The sequence below is a fragment of the Mustela erminea genome, chromosome 7 (assembly GCF_009829155.1).
Source record: "Mustela erminea isolate mMusErm1 chromosome 7, mMusErm1.Pri, whole genome shotgun sequence".
NCBI lineage: Eukaryota > Metazoa > Chordata > Mammalia > Carnivora > Mustelidae > Mustela > Mustela erminea.
Genome location: NC_045620.1, coordinates 35880512 through 35898232, shown reverse-complemented (window position 1 = coordinate 35898232; position 17721 = coordinate 35880512). Strand labels below are relative to the sequence as shown.

At 50.2% G+C, this 17721-nt stretch overlaps 2 protein-coding genes across 2 annotated transcripts in view; one reads left to right on the top strand and one right to left on the bottom strand.

The window, feature by feature from the left end:
* JAG1 (jagged canonical Notch ligand 1) overlaps positions 1-9066 on the top strand; it is a 36317-nt gene extending 27251 nt beyond the window's left edge. The window contains exons 14-26 of the mRNA XM_032351414.1: positions 103-267; positions 737-850; positions 1406-1519; positions 1632-1745; positions 1888-2004; positions 2505-2532; positions 3011-3096; positions 4201-4314; positions 4887-4996; positions 5103-5336; positions 5525-5656; positions 5845-5995; positions 6842-9066. Coding sequence (XP_032207305.1) covers positions 103-267; positions 737-850; positions 1406-1519; positions 1632-1745; positions 1888-2004; positions 2505-2532; positions 3011-3096; positions 4201-4314; positions 4887-4996; positions 5103-5336; positions 5525-5656; positions 5845-5995; positions 6842-7299 — 1937 coding nt within the window. The 3' untranslated portion in view covers positions 7300-9066. The remainder of the gene's footprint in view (positions 1-102; positions 268-736; positions 851-1405; positions 1520-1631; positions 1746-1887; positions 2005-2504; positions 2533-3010; positions 3097-4200; positions 4315-4886; positions 4997-5102; positions 5337-5524; positions 5657-5844; positions 5996-6841) is intronic.
* Positions 9067-10356: 1290 nt separating this feature from the next.
* SLX4IP (SLX4 interacting protein) overlaps positions 10357-17721 on the bottom strand; it is a 193066-nt gene continuing 185701 nt past the window's right edge. Inside the window, 1 exon segment of the mRNA XM_032351417.1 lies at positions 10357-10634. The gene's annotated coding sequence lies outside the window, so the exon portion shown is untranslated.

Here is a 17721-nt window from a genome sequence, read left to right as displayed (position 1 = left end):
GCCTTTCTCCAGGAAAGCAAGCTTGGTGTAGGTCCTCAGCTTAGGAATGCCATGTCTCTCGGGGGTCCGTGGCCGTGATCTAATCCCGAGTCTGTCTTCTAGTGATTGACAGCTGCACAGTGGCCATGGCTTCCAACGACACACCTGAGGGGGTGCGGTATATTTCCTCGAACGTCTGTGGTCCCCACGGGAAGTGCAAGAGTCAGTCGGGAGGCAAATTCACCTGTGACTGTAACAAAGGCTTCACTGGAACATACTGCCATGAAAGTAAGACCCTTCTCGGGGGATGGGGCAGGGTGCCCCCTCACCCCGCCTCTGCCCAGCTCGGGGAGCATTTGAGCTTGAGTCATTACAGTTGAGGCCAGCGAGGCTTCCCAGTCAACCCAGGGCCCGAGACCAAGTTAGGTTTAATTTATGAGCTCACTGACGCCTCTGACCCTTCAGCACACTTATGTTCTGGAATCTTACTAGTTTGGGTGGTCCCGCTTTTCCGTAGGAATTTTTTCCCTGCTCCCTCCAAGCAGCTTAGCCTCTGAGGCACTAAGACAGACAAGGCATCCTCTGGAGGCTTCTGCCTGATGAGCAGCCTGTTGAACTCGAGAAAGGGTCCTGATGGAGTTGAGAATGTGGAGCAAGCCCCTGGCCCCTCATTTTCTCAGGAGGTGGTCCTGAGACCAGTGCCTGGCTATGGCGTCGGGTGTCCTTTACTCACCAGCTTTTTGTCTTCGTTTCACAGATATTAACGACTGTGAGAGCAACCCCTGTAAAAATGGCGGCACTTGCATCGATGGGGTCAACTCCTACAAGTGCATCTGCAGTGATGGCTGGGAGGGGGCCTACTGTGAAACCAGTGAGTGTGTGGTCTTTTCTGGGCCAGACAGCTCTGGGATGCTCGGTGTGGGGGTGGGCAGGGGAATCCTCACAGGAGGCTTGTCTTTTTCATGGGAAGGAGGCCCTGAGACCCCAACTGTTCTTGTCCTGGGATAGCATTGCCTGTGTCCTGTTAGTGTTTGTGAGTGCCTATGACAGGCCCCAGGGAGGAGCTTCTGCAAGGAGCTGTAAAGGCAGACTGTCATTAGGACAAATACCCCTGCTTGCGGGGAATGTAATCCTCTTTCTGTTTTCATTGTAATTTGTGCCTGTGCTGACGTTAACTTCCATGGCAGCGACAGAGGCCTCTCCCTGTCTTGCCACCTTGTGGGGTTACGAGTAACCCAGCTGAGGGCTCCTTTCCTCCTGCTGAAGAGTGAAAGTGTGAAGAGTGAAGTCCTGGGATTGCTCAGCTGGTCTTGGACCTCGGAGTGGAAACCAGCGGGTGGAGGTGGTCATAGGAAGGGGTGCGGTTCTTCAGGCCGTGAACAGTTCTGGAAACTTCTTGAGCTGGGTGTCTCCTCTTTGATTCTAGACATTAATGACTGCAGCCAGAATCCCTGCCACAATGGGGGCTCGTGTCGTGACCTTGTCAACGACTTTTACTGTGACTGTAAAAATGGGTGGAAAGGAAAGACCTGCCACTCACGTAAGTGGTGGCTGGCGGGGGGTCCCCTCCATCCCCGGAACTCCTCCAGCCTTCCCTGTCTTCTGTGAGGGGGAGCTGGCCAGGGGCTCACACAGAGATCCCCCTCCTTCAGGTGACAGCCAGTGTGACGAGGCCACGTGCAACAACGGTGGCACCTGCTATGATGAAGGGGACGCTTTCAAGTGCATGTGCCCTGGAGGCTGGGAAGGGACGACGTGCAACATAGGTAGCTCTGCCCCACATGGGGTTGGCAGTGGGCGTGGCCGTCTTGACACCTAGGACTGTTCTCCCGGCAGGTCTGCTTCTTGGCTCCTGGGACTGTCCGTGGAGCCTCAAGGAGGGTGGTCCTGTCTGTTCTTGTCTTGTAGCCCGGAACAGCAGCTGCCTGCCCAACCCTTGCCACAATGGGGGCACCTGTGTGGTCAACGGGGACTCCTTCACGTGTGTCTGCAAAGAAGGCTGGGAGGGGCCCATCTGTACTCAGAGTGAGTGTCCCTCTGCCCCACATGCCCTGAACTCTGCAAGGGCTGCAGGAGCACAGCCTGACACCCTCAGGGACTCGCGATGGAAACCAGAAGCAGAGCTGTTTGATGTCTGCTTCTGCTTCACCTGGGTCTGTTCTAACGCACTTGATGGACTGCAGCCCTGACCTGGGCATGAGAAAGTCGCCGAGGAGATAAGTGGAGACAGATGGTGTCTGCGCTCCCAGCATGGGTCTGACCAGCAGCCTGTCTTCCTTCCCTTCTCACAGCCCCCTGCCCGCCCTGAGCGGGGCCTCTTCCTGTGGGGTGTCCCACGGCATAGGGAACAAACTTGTGGCGCAGGCCTGGTTCCAATTGAACAGAGGTCGTCAGCGCCTTTTGCTGGTGTAAACTACAACTCTATCAGACAGGTCTTAGGGAAACAAGGGGTGTTTCTACGTACGGTTTTTAAATTGTTTTGCCGGATGAAGGCCTCGGTGTTAAGTCGTCTTTTTACTTTGCAGATACCAACGACTGCAGTCCTCATCCCTGGTAAGCATGACCACCTTTGAAGCCAGCCTTTCTTGGCCGCATTGTGCATGGGTATTCCCCCGGGATCTTGCCTGGAATGCAGGTTCTGCTGCTGGAGGCCTGGGTGGGGCTGCAGACCCTGCCCGGGGCACATATTCCCAGGGGACGCTGGTTCTGCTGGTCCGCAGACCACACTTTAATCAGCCAGGCTGTCTCCCCGTTGGGAGCTGAGACTTTCCACCTTGGCTGTCCACAAGGATCACCTGGGGAGCTTTTAGAAGTTCCGATGCCTGGACTGCAACGGAGACCTGTGACTGAGGGCCTCTGGGGGTGGGACCCGGGCACTATTATTTTTAAAGCTCCCCAGGCAATGGGGAGTGTGGCCAGGGGTGAGAGCCACCTAACGTAACTGGCATGGCGCCCCGTGAACTGGCTGGTGGAGTCGTGGATCCGTGGATTGGGAGGTCAGTAACTGAGGCGGTCTTTGCTTTCTTCTTAGTTACAACAGTGGCACCTGTGTAGATGGGGACAACTGGTACCGGTGCGAGTGTGCCCCCGGCTTTGCTGGACCTGACTGCAGAATAAGTAAGGACCAGGCCGAGTTGGTTTCCCCAGTGGTGTTCTTGCCCCTAACTCCCAGCCCTCAGACCAACACTTTTCATCTTGAAAATGGTTAAAGTCACTCTTCCCTTTAGCCCTGCCTGAGAGGCGTATAACGTCCCACCTCCAGCTGGGATTAAGGTTCTGGCTAGGGCCAGAAGCTCCCAGGTACCTGGTGGTCCTTCCCCCGGTAGTATGGCCCTCGCCTATGGGAGAGAGTTTACCAGCCACAGAACTGGACGATTAATCCATTCTGAGGCCGCAAGGAAAGAGTGCTTTTCCCCTTGACTACGCTGAAGTCATTGGCACGTGGACATAAGCCACAGAGGACAGAGCTGTCGGCAGTGGATGGGACTAGGGTCTAGTGATTTCCAAAGGTTTGGTCAGGCCTTGGTGAAATGATTAAAACAGGAGGCAGGCAGTACAGTTTTTCAGGGTGCTTAAGGTTTTTATTTTGAGACCTTTCCTACCTTTTTATATGCTCTTTAGTTTGGGCAGGATAGCTATAATTTTCATTCTCATCCCAAATTATTTAAAATTTTACTAGTGCTTGAGTCTGGGACTGATTGGTCTTCAGCACTAAGTGGCGGTAGATTTGGTCTATTTCATGTTTCTAAATTGTGTTGGCAAACTGTTGCCTTGACCCACAGCCTCTTTTTGTAAATAAAGTTTTATTGGCACACAGCTACTCCTTTATGTACTGTCTTAAAGCTGCTTTCATGCTACAACAGGGTACAGTAGTAATGACAAAGCCCATTGGCCTACAAAGGTTAAAATATTTGACCCTTTATTGCTAGTCCTTGCTCTAAGTTGTACCATCTGATAAAAAGGAACCTATTTCATCAAAAATTGCTGCCTCCTGAACTGACCCTCAGCTGCTCAAAAGTCAGGCTAATGATCTTTGGGGGGCAGTAACGTGCTTTTTGGGGTACTGATGATCGATTTATTTAGGTGCTGGTTATGTAACTCATTAAACTCAGTAAACTTATACTTAGGGTCTATATGCTTTATCTGTATGTTAGGTTAGTCAAACCTTAGAAAAAACATCACTGCTTCCCACTGGAGCCTAAACTTAATCTCCACTTCTAGACATCAATGAATGCCAGTCCTCACCATGTGCGTTTGGGGCAACCTGTGTGGATGAGATTAATGGCTACCGGTGCGTCTGTCCCCCAGGGCACAGCGGTGCCAAGTGCCAGGAAGGTATGTGGGTCAGCCTGCAGCTGCCCATGGGGCGAGCAGGCCCTAGTCACTGCGGTTACCCTCTGACTATTCCCGAGCGCGCACTGTGCTTCGGGAGAGAACATGGAGGGGGGATGTGCAGAGGGAGTCACGGGGACCGGGGAAGCCTAAGGGGCCCCCTACAACTAGGGTAGCTGTTTGTAGTCCGGCTCTCGGGCAGTTCTGCTCTGTGACAAACCATCCCAAGATGTGGCCTACAGCAGGCATTCATCGTGTTGCTTGGGGCATGCGGGGCAGATGTAGTGAGAATGGGCTGCGGGCTGGGCTCAGGTCTGTTCTGGGCGCTTCCTCCCACTCTGTGGACCAGTAGCCCTATCTAGCGAATGGCCAAGCTCAGCTGTAAGCGACTCTGCTCACGTCACCCCCCACAAAGGCGGCCCTGGCACAGCCCGGTGGTCATGGGACCACGTGCCGAGGCAGCCGGTGAGGGAAGAAGACCTGTTCTCCCGTGGCCCAGCGCAGAGGAGGAAGTGAAGAGTAGAGCGCCCAACAGAAAAGGACAGCCCTTTCCACTCAGGCGTCCTACCTTGCAGTTTCAGGGAGACCTTGTATCACCGTGGGGAGTGTGATACCAGACGGGGCCAGGTGGGACGATGACTGCAATGCCTGCCAGTGTCTGAACGGAAGGATCGCCTGCTCCAAGGTACGGCAGGAGGGATGCGCCGCTCGCCCCCGTGCTGGGCTTGCTGCAGCCTGGCGTTCCTCTTGAGCCGCCCTCTCCATTTCTCTCTCTCTCTCTCTCTCTCCAGGTCTGGTGTGGTCCTCGACCTTGCCTGCTCCACAAAGGGCACAGTGAGTGCCCCAGCGGGCAGAGCTGCATCCCGATCCTGGATGACCAGTGCTTCGTCCGCCCCTGCACGGGTGTGGGCGAGTGCCGGTCTTCCAGTCTCCAGCCAGTAAAGACCAAGTGCACCTCCGACCCCTACTACCAGGAGAACTGTGCCAACATCACGTTCACCTTCAACAAGGAGATGATGTCACCGGTACGGAACCAGCGCTTTTTCAGTTAGGCCTGGCGGTGTGTGTCTGCTTGTTCCGAAGCAGGAGCGTCCCCAGCGAGGCGCTTGTCGAGCTTCCATTCCTGACTTCCCAGGAAACCTCGGCTGGTTTTTGTTTTTTTCCAGTATTTTTTCCAGTATCTTACATGGGTGGTTTTCAAATGTGATTCTAGGGTCTCACCACGGAGCACATTTGTAGCGAATTGAGGAATCTGAATATCTTAAAGAATGTTTCTGCCGAATATTCCATCTACATAGCCTGTGAGCCTTCCCCGTCTGCGAACAATGAAATACACGTGGCCATTGTAAGTACGAGACCCAGTCCCGCTTCATTATTACTTGGTTGTGGGTGGTTCGCAAACTTGAGTTAGCCACTGTCCAAACTTGAGTTAGTCGCTGCAAGTGAGTGTGGCACACGTGTTCAGTAACTCTTAGTAATGGCTCCTGTGGAGTGTTGCCGTGACCGTGCAGCTGACCGTTCTCCTTTTTCCAGTCTGCCGAAGACATCCGGGATGATGGAAACCCGATCAAGGAGATCACTGACAAAATCATAGATCTCGTTAGTAAAAGGGATGGGAATAGCTCACTTATTGCTGCCGTGGCGGAAGTGCGAGTGCAGAGGCGGCCTCTGAAGAACAGAACAGGTAGGTGGCAGGTGGGGACGGTGCCCTAGAGGGAGGACTGTCCGATAGATCTCGGCTCACCACCCAGCAGGTGGGGAATTAGCTGACAGTTTCCCCTCTTGAGGACCACCCCACCATATAACTGGGGAAAACAGAGGCCAGCTGCCATGACTAAGGTCCTGGGGTGATGGGCAGAGGTACCTTCTTTCCTGGCCACCATGCTGCGCTCTTGGAAGCCAGCACCCCTGCCAAACACGCACCGTCTCTAGGTCCACTGCGGAGCCCTAGGGCAGAGCATTGCTGTGCCCTGAGCTCATGGCCAGGCAAACCCTGCTGTGGCATTCTGGTGTCGTGGGACAGTCTGGCCTAAGCACCGTGAGACACGGGTTTGGTAGGCAGCCTGATGGCCCTGCGGGACAGCCACGCTCACTTTTGACCCTCATTGTTCGAGTGAGGTGAGAAACTGGGTACATGAGAATATGGGACATCTGAGCTGTGCGTGCTCCGATCGGGTTGCAGGTCATGCTGCAAACCAGATCCTCTAGTGAGCTGCGGCCCGAGGAGCCAGACTTTCCTGGACTGAACCAGATGCTCCTCTCCACAGAGCCATCAGGAGCCTCGAGGAGCTGCTGCTGCACCTGGTCTTTGGGGACAAACGTGTCAGGGTCCCCAAGGGCCCCAGTCCTGTACTTGCTTATCAAGCTGTGAAGTGACAATATGTGGTTGTGAAAAGGGACTTGTCCCCATGGCACCCCTTTTAGGAATGACGGGCAGGAGCCGCACCAGTGTTGGTATTCTGTTGTTCATGTGATGGCTTTTTTTTTCCTTTCCTTCTGAGAGCTCATTGGTTTTGTGCCCGCCTTACAGATTTCCTGGTTCCTCTGCTGAGCTCCGTCTTGACTGTGGCTTGGATCTGTTGCCTGGTGACGGCCTTCTACTGGTGCGTGCGGAAGCGGCGGAAGCCCAGCAGCCATGCTCGCTCGGCCTCCGAGGACAACACCACCAACAACGTTCGGGAGCAGCTGAACCAGATCAAAAACCCCATCGAGAAGCACGGGGCCAACACGGTCCCCATCAAGGATTACGAGAACAAAAACTCCAAAATGTCAAAAATCAGGACACACAACTCTGAGGTGGAGGAGGACGACATGGACAAGCACCAGCAGAAAGCCCGGTTTGCCAAACAGCCGGCCTACACGCTGGTAGACCGAGAGGAGAAGCCCCCCAACGGCACGCCAGCCAAACACCCAAACTGGACAAACAAACAGGACAACAGGGACCTGGAAAGCGCCCAGAGCTTAAACCGGATGGAGTACATCGTATAGCAGAGCGCGGGCGCGGCCGCCGCTAGGTAGAGTCTGAGGGTGCTGGGGGCTTGTAGTTCTTCAACTGTTGTGTCCTAGTCCAGTCTGAGGCTGTCGTTGACTTAGAATTCCTGTGTTAATTTAAGTTTTGACAAGCTGGCTTACACTGGCAATGGTAGTTTCTGTGGTTGGCTGGGAAATCAAATGCTGCATCTCACAGCTATGCAAAAAGCCAGTCCAAAGTGCCCCCCACCCCCTGGCGCACACGGCCCACAGCCGCCAGCTCTCGGACCAGGCTCCCCGGACAACGCCCGGCCCCTGGGCCTTGAGCTCCCACTTCTGCCAGCTGTCCCAATGGTGATGCAGTCTTAGGATCATAGTTTTTATTTATATTTATTGACTCTTGAGTTGTTTTTGTATATTGGTTTTATGATGACGTACAAGTAGTTCTGTATTTGAAAGTGCCTTTGCAGCTCAGAACCACAGCAACTATCACAAATGAGTTTATTATTTATTTTTTTTATTGTATTTTGTTGTTGATGTTGTTGGGGGAGGGGGGACTTTGATGTCAGCAGTTGCTGGTAAAATGAAGAATTTAAAGAGGAAAAATGTGTCAAAGTAGAATTTTGTATAGTTATGTAAATAATTCTTTTTTATTAATCACTGTGTATATTTGATTTATTAACTTAATAATCAAGAGCCTTAAAACATCATTCCTTTTTATTTATATGTACGTGTTTAGAGTTGAAGGTTTTTGATAGCATTGTAAGTGTATGGCTTTATTTTTTTGAACTTATTTTCTTACTACGTGTTGCCTATAAGCCAAAATTAAGGTGTTTGAAAATAGTTTAAAACAATAGGATGGGCTTCAGTGCCTGGAATACTGGTGGAATTTTTTTTTTTTTTTTTTTTTGTACGACGTCAGATGTTTAAAACACCTTTTATAGCATCACTTTAAAACACGTTCTAAGGACTGACTGAGGCAGTTTGAAAATTAGTCTAGAACAGCAGGTTCTTTTTTTTTTTTTTTTTCTCTGCTTTAGACTTGAAAAGAGACAGGCAGGTGATTGGCTACACAGCAGTTTAAGGGAACAACTTTGAGCTTCAACTTTACGTAGCCAAAACGTGAGTGGTTGAATATCATTAAAAATATCAAATTGTGTGAAGTTGGAAGCACACCAATCTTATTTTGTAAATTCTGATTTCTTTTCACCATTCGTATGTAATACTGAACCACTTGTAGATTTTTTTTTTTTCATTATCTACTGCATTTAGGGAGTATTCTTATAAGCTAGTTGAATACTTGAACCTTAAAATGTCCAGTAAGATCACTGTTTAGATTTGCCATAGAGTACACTGCCTGCCTTAAATGAGGAAATCAAAATGCTATTGCAAAGTTGAAGATCAAAAAGGCTTATGAAAGTTAATTTCGTTGGCTCATCACTGAGACCGTGAAGATACTTTGTATTGTCCTATTAGTGTTATGAACATACAAATGCATCTCTGATGTGTTGTTCCTGGCAATAAATTTTGAAAAGTACTATTTATTAAATTTTTTGTATGAAACCTGGAACAGTGTGGCCTCTTCTGAGCTCATGTAGTTTTGCTTGGCTCTGCCTTGTGCCTCTGCCACCCCGCCGAGTCTGTTCTGGTAACCGGGGTGTGATAAATAGGCCGCGCTTGACAGGGGCACGGAGGGAAAACTGAAAGCGTTTTCAGCCACAAAATTCAGCTGAAGTTCTCCCAAAAAACAACAACAACAACAAAAAAAGCCAAAAAAAAAAAAAACCACACCACCCTGGGCTGCTGTGAAGCCAGAGAGCTGTGCGAGCCCCATCTCGGGGGCCTTGATTCCCTTGTTACTCAACAGCAAGTGTGAATACTGCTTGAATAAACACCACTGGGTTAACGGCCTGTAGTGTGGAGGTAAATTGTTTGTGAGCACTCACGGGAAATGCCCACCATACTAAAAGGGTTTTTTAAAAAGCTTGGAATTAGTGTTCCGGGAGGAAGAGGGTGATTTGGTGCCTTCAGTCTTTTTTTTTTTTTTTCTTTCCCTGGTTACTTGGACTAATATTAATGTCCTGCCATCTGGACCACACCCTCGTGGCTTCTGTGCACGCACACACCTCCAGGGTGGTTTTATGCACAGGAGGTGGTAGCTAGAAGCTTCTGGGGTCAGAATCATCTACTCCTCACTTGTGCCCGGGGAGTCCGTGTTTGGACGTAGCCGTGGGGTGCCGGGTAGCTGGCCTTCAAGGAGGTTCCAGAGGTTGCCCATTTGTACCTGTTGAGGACAGGAGAGCTGTGGTTCTTCCTGTGGCTGCTGGCCAGACGCCAAATGGCTCTGCCCTCCCCCCCCCACCGCCACCCCCAACACACATGTGGGGCCGGGGAAGCTTCGCCTCTGGCGCCTCTGTAGCCAGGGATGAGCCGCGGGGACGGGCACATGGATGGCTTCCAGCAGCGGCGTGGAGCTGCCAGGAGTCCTCTGCTGCTGAGGAGCAAGCCAAAGCTTACCCTCCCTGGAGCTGTCCCCCAGCGTTGCACAGTCGGCCACCCGCCACCTCCGGTTTGCATAGGTTTTTCTTCTTTCTTGGGGAAGTTTTCTTCTATCAGGCTAGGAACTATGTTCTCTGATGGGTGTCTGTTTAAGAAAGGGCGACGGGCTTTAAAAATATCCCTAGCTTTCTGTGCCTGAGCAGAGAGCACTGAGGAGTCAGAATGTCAGAATTCAGAGCAGTGTGCCTGGGCTTGCTGGGAAGGCAGCCTAAAGGACCTGGACACCAGCGAGTCTGGATTCCCACGACATCTCCCTGCCCTGGTGGAGCTGTACTTTCTGTCCCTAATCTCTGCCAGTGAACATTTGGTTTCTGGAAGGTAGGGTGGCCGGGAGGGAGGGAGTGCTCTGGTATAGACCCAGTGAGCCAGGACACCATCTGATTTAGCAGTGCTCAACTCAAACCCCATCCCAAAGCAATACCTTGCTCCAGTGGTTTGTGAACTTGGATTCTTCAGGACCCCAGAATTCCTTGGGTAGTTGCCAAGTGCTTTTGTGCCAAGAGGAAAAAAAAAAAGTTTAATGAGCCTCTGCAATTCTTTATTCCAGGAGGGACGTGATCTTGAGATTCACATTTGTTTTAAGAAGACTTCTCAGTAGTGAGAAGGCAGCGATCAGGCTCCTCTGGGCATGGCTCAAAGCCAGGCCCTTGATCCTAAGGGGCAGTTTTCCCCTTTCTCCAGGTAGAGGTAATCAGGCAAGGGAGCTCTGGTTATCTTGGGGATGACGTGGAAAAGAAAGGACTCCATACCTTTCCCATTCCCCATTAATGTTCTGGGCCCTCTTCAAGCAGACCCTGGAAGAGAAATAAGTTTTTCGTCCAGAAACGTGACCAACTCGAGCCCCAGCATTAGACCATACCATGAAACTCCAGTAAGGAATTAACTGGAAGCTGACTGTGCTGAGAGAGTCTAGACTTAGACAATGTAAAATCAGGAAAGTGGGTGGTGGCTCTGTCTTAACTGACTACAAGTCCAGTGAGACTGGGCAACAATCAGAAGCATAACTTGACCGCGGGTTTCTCTCCATGTAGAGTCCCAGGCCTGGTCCAGGAGTGGGGATAGGGAATCTGTATTTTCAACAAGCTCTTCCCTCCCTCCCCTTCTTCTCCGGCTTGTGGGTAGTAAAATTTAAGAACAACTCTACTGAAGCACTAAAGTATAAGCTCTTCATTAATTACAATGTTTTTCCTCCTTGTTAAACTGAATTAATTAGCCTGCAAGCCAGTTTGTTGCTAAATTGCCACCTGACATCATTTTTAAGTAAAATAATTGTACTGCCCCTTGAGCAAGTTGTGGTCTCAGTGCTTCATGTTTATTGGCTGATCTGAGGGGTCAGTGAGTCAAAGTTAACTTATTTGGTAAGAATTCTTAGGTACCCAGGAGTCCAAGGAACAAGAGCATGGGTTTCCCACCTTCCTCAACAGTGTATACCTGTCTGTCCAAAAGTGAGTGAGTGTGTCACTAAACACCAGTTGTCTTTAAAGAGTAAAAAAAATCAAAATAATTCCTATGGACCTACAGAAGCTTGCAACTTGGGCTGGGCCACGTTTTCTATCATTTCCGCTTCGGCTGCGGCTCCTCGCCTCTACTGGGAATAAGAAGCAGCAGTTCAGAGGTTCCTGGTCTGGGAAGACACACAAGCACTGGGTTATGGGAAGCCTCCTCCTGCTAATGTGTATTTATACTTTGTGAGCTCTGATTCATCCTAGCATTGGAACAGAAATCTGCTTCCTGAGGTTCTGTTTTTAAATAGATAGTTTGCAAAAACAACAATTATTTTTCTTAGCATTTTTTTTTCCACCCCACAAGCAGCTAAACATCCCGGCCTGGGCTATGTCAGTCTCCAGCAATGCCAACAGACAGCTTGGTTACTGGAGGCAGAAGGGTGCCCCAGGGCAGTTCTGTAGAGTGTCGGCCCCAGAAGTGTTAAAAACAAAGGTTAGAAACCATTAGGGCAATCTTGTTGCGTCACTTCAAATCCATGAGACATTTCTGGGACTATTAAAAATAACGAATTTCCCTTTGTGAACAGCTGCCTTCCGATGGTGGTTAAAAGTAAGGGCAAGTGGGGGTGATGCTCACGGGACCCCAGGTCCCACGGCACGCCTGCATGGCACCCTTTGAGTGCGTGTCAAAAGGGCGTGGCTCTCTTGCTTTGGACATAAATTCCACCTGTGTTACTTGCTCTTGCATGCCGGGCACAACCTTCCTGGCTTAGAGTGTGTTTCTTTCAAGTCCCAGGCAACTTTTACAAGTCTTAAATTATGTATCATTAGGCATGGGTCTGGTATTAACCTGTGATACGCACAAGTGGGGGGGGGGGGACTTGGGAGAGAGTGAAGGCTCTCCAACCAATAGGAACCTGCCTGCTGCCTCCCTGACCGCGCCCCCCGCCCCCGCCCCTTCCCCTGCAGTATCTTCACCAGGGCACCTGAAGGTTGAGTTATAGGGAGAGCAAAAGCAGATGCCAGCAACATGAAAGAAACAGCTTTGTTTTAAAGAGAAGCTCTCCCAGCAGGGCCAGTGGGGCTGCTCTGTGGTCCCCGAGGGGAATCCAAGTTTGCAGCTGGCTTCCTAATGACTACTCAGGCAACCAAACGATTTGGCTCCCACTCTGACCCTGAAGAGTGCAGAGAGGCTTCCTTTCATCAGGGCCGTGACATGCGCAGTTGAAAAGCCTCCGTCTTAGACTCACTGGACAGTGATGCAATTGGAGACCTTACCCATCAAAGGCTCCAACCCACATTATTTTCCCAGGATGGGAAACTGAGGCCTAGTGAAGTTGGAGGATTTGCCTAAGGCCACACAGAGGATTAGCAACAGCCGAGACTAGAACCTCGAGCTCCTGCAGCTTGGGTTGCTGTAGTTTCTGGGAATTTGCCAGATTTATGTCCAGATCCTGCCTTTGGTGTGAATTTCAAAGGCACACAATTGGGAGAGCAGTGATTAATAAAAAGGGGCTGCAAAGCCTCAAGGGAGGCTGCAGAGAGCTGCCAAGGAGACACTGTCCCCAGGCTGAGCGGTGCCTCCCGCAGGTTTCGCCTAGAAAAGTGACATCTTTATAAATCTGATAGCAACAGGTATTTTCTGAACCAAAGGCTGACTAAGCCCTGTCCCTTTGGAGGTGGTTCCTTTGTTCTTGGGCAGCTTCAGATTTCCTTCTCAGTTTCTGCTTCACAGAACTAGAACATAAGACTGAAGGAAAAGAGGCTCAGAAAGGAAACAGCCTCACTCACTACACCCTACTCCTCTGTGCACGCACCCGCAGGCACACACACGCATGTGCACACACACACGCACGCACACACATCTTACACCTCTCAGGTCGTTGGTGCTGGTCTCCATGTATGAAAGGGGGTTGGGAGGATCCTGGCCAGTGTCAGGTGATGGCAACTGTGATTCGGCTTCATCCCATATTCCCTCAACACTCCTGCTTCCCCCCGGCAGGCTACTTCCAGATTATTCATGGAAAAATCATCCAAGCGTTGAACAATACTAACATCCACGTAGCCTGAATGCAATGAAGTTCACCCTGTCCAGTGCACAGCTGGGCCAGCACAGGCAGATCTGGGAGTTCCTGGCACTGCCTATGGGCAGCTCTCCTTCCTCCACCCAACACCCCAAAAAGCCTACTCCCCCGTGCTCTCCCCACCCACCACAGAGGGATTAGGAATATATCCCACAAGTCAACTTTAACCTGTTTGTCATGTCAGGATAAGCCAGAACTACATATTATGCAAAAATTTTCTTATGCGCTGAGGCACCCACGCTGAACAACTAGGAAAAACCTCAACCTGGAGACCAAAAACATAAACTCTCCAAGTTCAGGACGTTAACAATCAGGCTCTCTCTAGGGTCTCTCTCTCTGGCTCTGCCAGGATGGTGTGTGGAAGTGTTTTTTAAAAAGGAAGCGAGGCCCAATGCAGAAAGGGAGAGCAAAAATGTGAAACAGCTACAGGTTTGCACAAAACTAAGGACAAAGTGCGAGCGAAAGGAAAGCGAGTGGGAAGAGGTCTGAAGGGGGTGGGAAAGACCTCGCCAAACCTCCTTTCCCTACGCAGCCACGACCCCAGTATTTCTGCATGTCCTAGGAGCTCTTGGTACAACATTCAACAAAAGAGGTCCTGAACATTTCCTCCAGGGTGCCGTGCCTCCACGTGGGCCTGATGAGCAGCCTGTTGGCTTTCACCTTCTCGGTATGCAAAGCCAGGCTGTCTGCTGAGTGGCAAAGGCATATGCTCTGGAGCCAGACTTCCTTGATTCCAATCACAGCTCTTCCTTCCCGATTTCTGGCACGGTGTTTTTTTGTTTTGTTTTGTTTTTTTGCCTTTGCGGTATTAAGCTCACACAGCTGCAGCCCAACAGCAGAATTTCTGTCCTTTGGGGTTGGACAGACCTGGATTCTAGGCTCTGCTACTTACTAACTTCAGAAAGTTCATAAAATTCTTTGCATCTTAGTTTTCTCATCAGTGAAATGATAATAAATGTGTGCCACTGTTCATATTCATGAAAAGGGCTGTAAGAAGAAGAAAGAAAAGTGTTCTGTGGGACAGGATGTAGAGTCCGCTAAGAGATTAAGGAATCCAGCTAGATTCCAGTGATAGTCTCTGTTCTTGCCACTAAACTGGGCCTCCCTCTGCGAAGAGCTAAGGAAGGGCCATTGGATCTGGAGGTAGACAGAAATCCAAGATGGCCCCCAGAGATTCCTGGGCCCTGGCTATTTGATTGAACACTAATCCAAGTACTGCTGTGAAGGGATTTTGCAGAAGTAATTAAAGTCTCCAATTAGTTGGCCTTAAATTATGGAGATTTTCCAAGTGGGGCTGACCTAATCACAGGAGCTCTTTAAAAGCAGGGTTTTTTTTTCCCTCTGGCTGGTCTCAGGAGAAGTCAGAGACACAAAATCTGAGAGGTTCAGCATAAGGGGGGCTTTCTCCATACTTGAGACGGAGGCGGCTATGGGGCAAAAACCCGAGAATGGCCTCCAGTTGCTGAGTGAATTCCCCCGATCACCAACAGGAGGCTGAAGTCCACAGTGTTAAAATGGCAAGGAACTGAATTTTGTCAAAAAACCCAAGGGAGCTTGGGAATGGGTCTTTCCCTAGTTGAGCCTCCAGATGAAGATACAGCCTGACCGACACCCTGATCTGAGCCTCATGAGACCCAGAGCAGAGGATCCAGGTAAAAAGTGTCAGAACCTGTGAGAGCATTGATTTGCAATGTTGCAATGTGCTAAGTGCGTGGCTGTTCCGCAGCAACAGCGAAGTTCTCCTCTAACGGGAGCTGTACCAGGCTCCGTCATGTGGTGGTCTTGGTTCCGGTTACACAAACCATTGGCTTTTCCCCAAATCAGTTCAGTGCCTGCTATCAGTGCAACAGAAAGAGAAGTGTATTCAAGACAAGAATGAACTATAGGACCACAAGATAACTTGGTTCCTGGTTAAATTCTACAAGTGTGTGGTCTGCCAGTGTAGGCAGCTCTTGACAGCCTCTAATAGCAATCGAACATGGTTCTGTCTTCCATATCCATACTCCCTACCCTTTTATATAGTTAGAGCCAGATGAGGTAAACCCAGGTGCTTGGCCTTGGAAGGACTTTAGGGCACAAGGTCTTGGGTCAGTTTTCTCTCCTTACGGAATGTGATGTTTGACTTGTTTTCTTGATGAGGTTTTCAGAGGACCGGACGTCCCAGAAATAGTTGGTAATGGCCTCCCCACCACCAAGCAGCTTTTCCCTAGAAGGAAGTTCCCTCCTCAGCCAGCCATTTGCTCTGGACTGAGTCAGAGTTAAGTATCAAGCCCAACTTTCTCTTGTACCATCTCCCCTGTCTGAGTCTGCTCTCACAGGGGCAGCTGGCCTAGATGAACATGCAGAGCCAGTGGCAGAAAGTTTAGGTTGCTCTCAAGTTCAGCGAGCTTTCCTGAAGTGTTAACCAGGGCCTGAATTAGACCTTATAAACTTGCAGAACAACAGCCCAAATCGGGCTGGATCCAGGATCCAGAATCCAGAACCAGGATCCAACCAGGATCCAGAACACATAACTTGATAAACCGGTGTTAAGGAATACTATCTTCAAGAGAAAACAGAGCCAATTTGATGTGGAAAATTCACAGATGGACAGTATTCTTGTCTTTGAGCCTGTATAGAGGTTTTAGGTGAGATCCAGAAGGTTCTTCCAGCTAGATAATTAGCATCAAAACAGGAACCCCAATAGCAGATCCCCTGAATCTCTGCCATGGAAAGATCTTGCTCCCAGAAGTGCTTTCGTACTGATAGGCACTCTTCCCTGGGGAGCCCCAGAGGACACTTTACCAGATGCCCCAGGGTCTGCCCATGCAGTCACCACTCTGCTCTAGATGGTCACCGAGGCGAGCAGAAGGCACCGGGAAAAGGCTCATCAGGGGAGCAGCATTTTAAGGGGAAGGCACAAATCAAAGCCAGTCTGTTGCTTCACCAGCCTTGCTTCCTTCTGGCATTGTTACAGAGGGCCTTCTAGGCTCCTCCTGCTGGGACACATCCCAAACACCCAGTCTGCCACATCAAGGCTGGAGGTCACCCTAATACACCATTCCACCTTCTCTCTCTGACAACAGGAATGGATTGGCTGGTATTAATCCTCCTGGGCACCCACAGTGGGTTTGGGAAAGAGCCTTCTGCATGCTTCTCACCAGCTGAGCATGTTAAGGAGGAAGAGAAAAGGCCTTATGAGCCACTGGGCTTAGAAAAGTTCCCAGTCAATCCATCACCTGCCTCCTCCGGAGAAGGTTCTGCCAGGGCAACCCACAGTTCCCGGGGCAGGTGGGGAGAGGGACATGAGGCAGCAAGTGGAAGTAAGAGCTCCATCTGCGTCCACACGCCAGTGTGTGTGTGTATACATCTGTATATGTGTGCGTGTGCACATGTGTCTGCGTGTGTATCCAAGCGCGGAGACAGGACTAGTCATAGAAGAGCCGGTGAGAGGGCGTGGGAGACTGGGAACTTATTTATAAAATCTCTTCTGCCCTAAAGCAAGTCAAACTCCCTGCTGAGGAGTTGCTTTTTCTTCCTCCCTTTTGAGTCCTGTGTGCTGAACTGACCTCTCCCCGGCAGAGGTCAGCGCTCGGCTCACCCCGTGCACACTCGGCCTTCTGGGGCTTGATCGCCTTAGAAGCCTGAAGACCAGAGAATCTTCAGCTCTAATTTCTGAGAGAAAAGCTGTAGTAAATCTCGTGAGGAAGCTGGCCTGCATGTGTGTTTTAAAGAAATACAGATGATCTTTTGGGGACTGTGGCGAAAACAAAAGGCCCACAAGAACACTCTACTTCACCGGAGTCCTCTCCCACAGCCTACTTCGCCCACTAAAATAAATCAGGCTGCGTAATGAATGAGGTTTTAAGAAATGTAACTGAACTTAAAACACAAGGTCAGCATCTCATCCTAGGTAATCCTTGGGAGGATGAGAAATTCTCCTGATTTTCCCACAGGGTTATTTCAGATGTGCTTTCGGAGCCAAACTATTTTAAAAGCGTTCATTCTTCCACTGCCCTGCCACATGTGAACTTGAGATTCACACGCACTTTTCGAGAGCTTATTAGTGATATTAATGATCGTGGATCAAAGGCAAACCCTGGACAATTATTTAGGTGCTTTAAAAACTCGTCTTCTGTACAGAGGGCAGCAATTTCTCAGTGTTGGCAAAGATGACGCTGCTGGGACGTGTTGGGTCCTAACGCCGCGTTACTAACACAGAAGGCCTGAAGGAGAAGGCAGAACACCGTTTCTTTTGTGATGAAAATGTACGCCTATTGACACCTTGTCCCCAAAGCGTTTCTCATTCATTTGAGAGCAGGCACACTCCTGAGCTGCTTGCACGCCCCTCCTATAAAGGACAATCAGCTCTG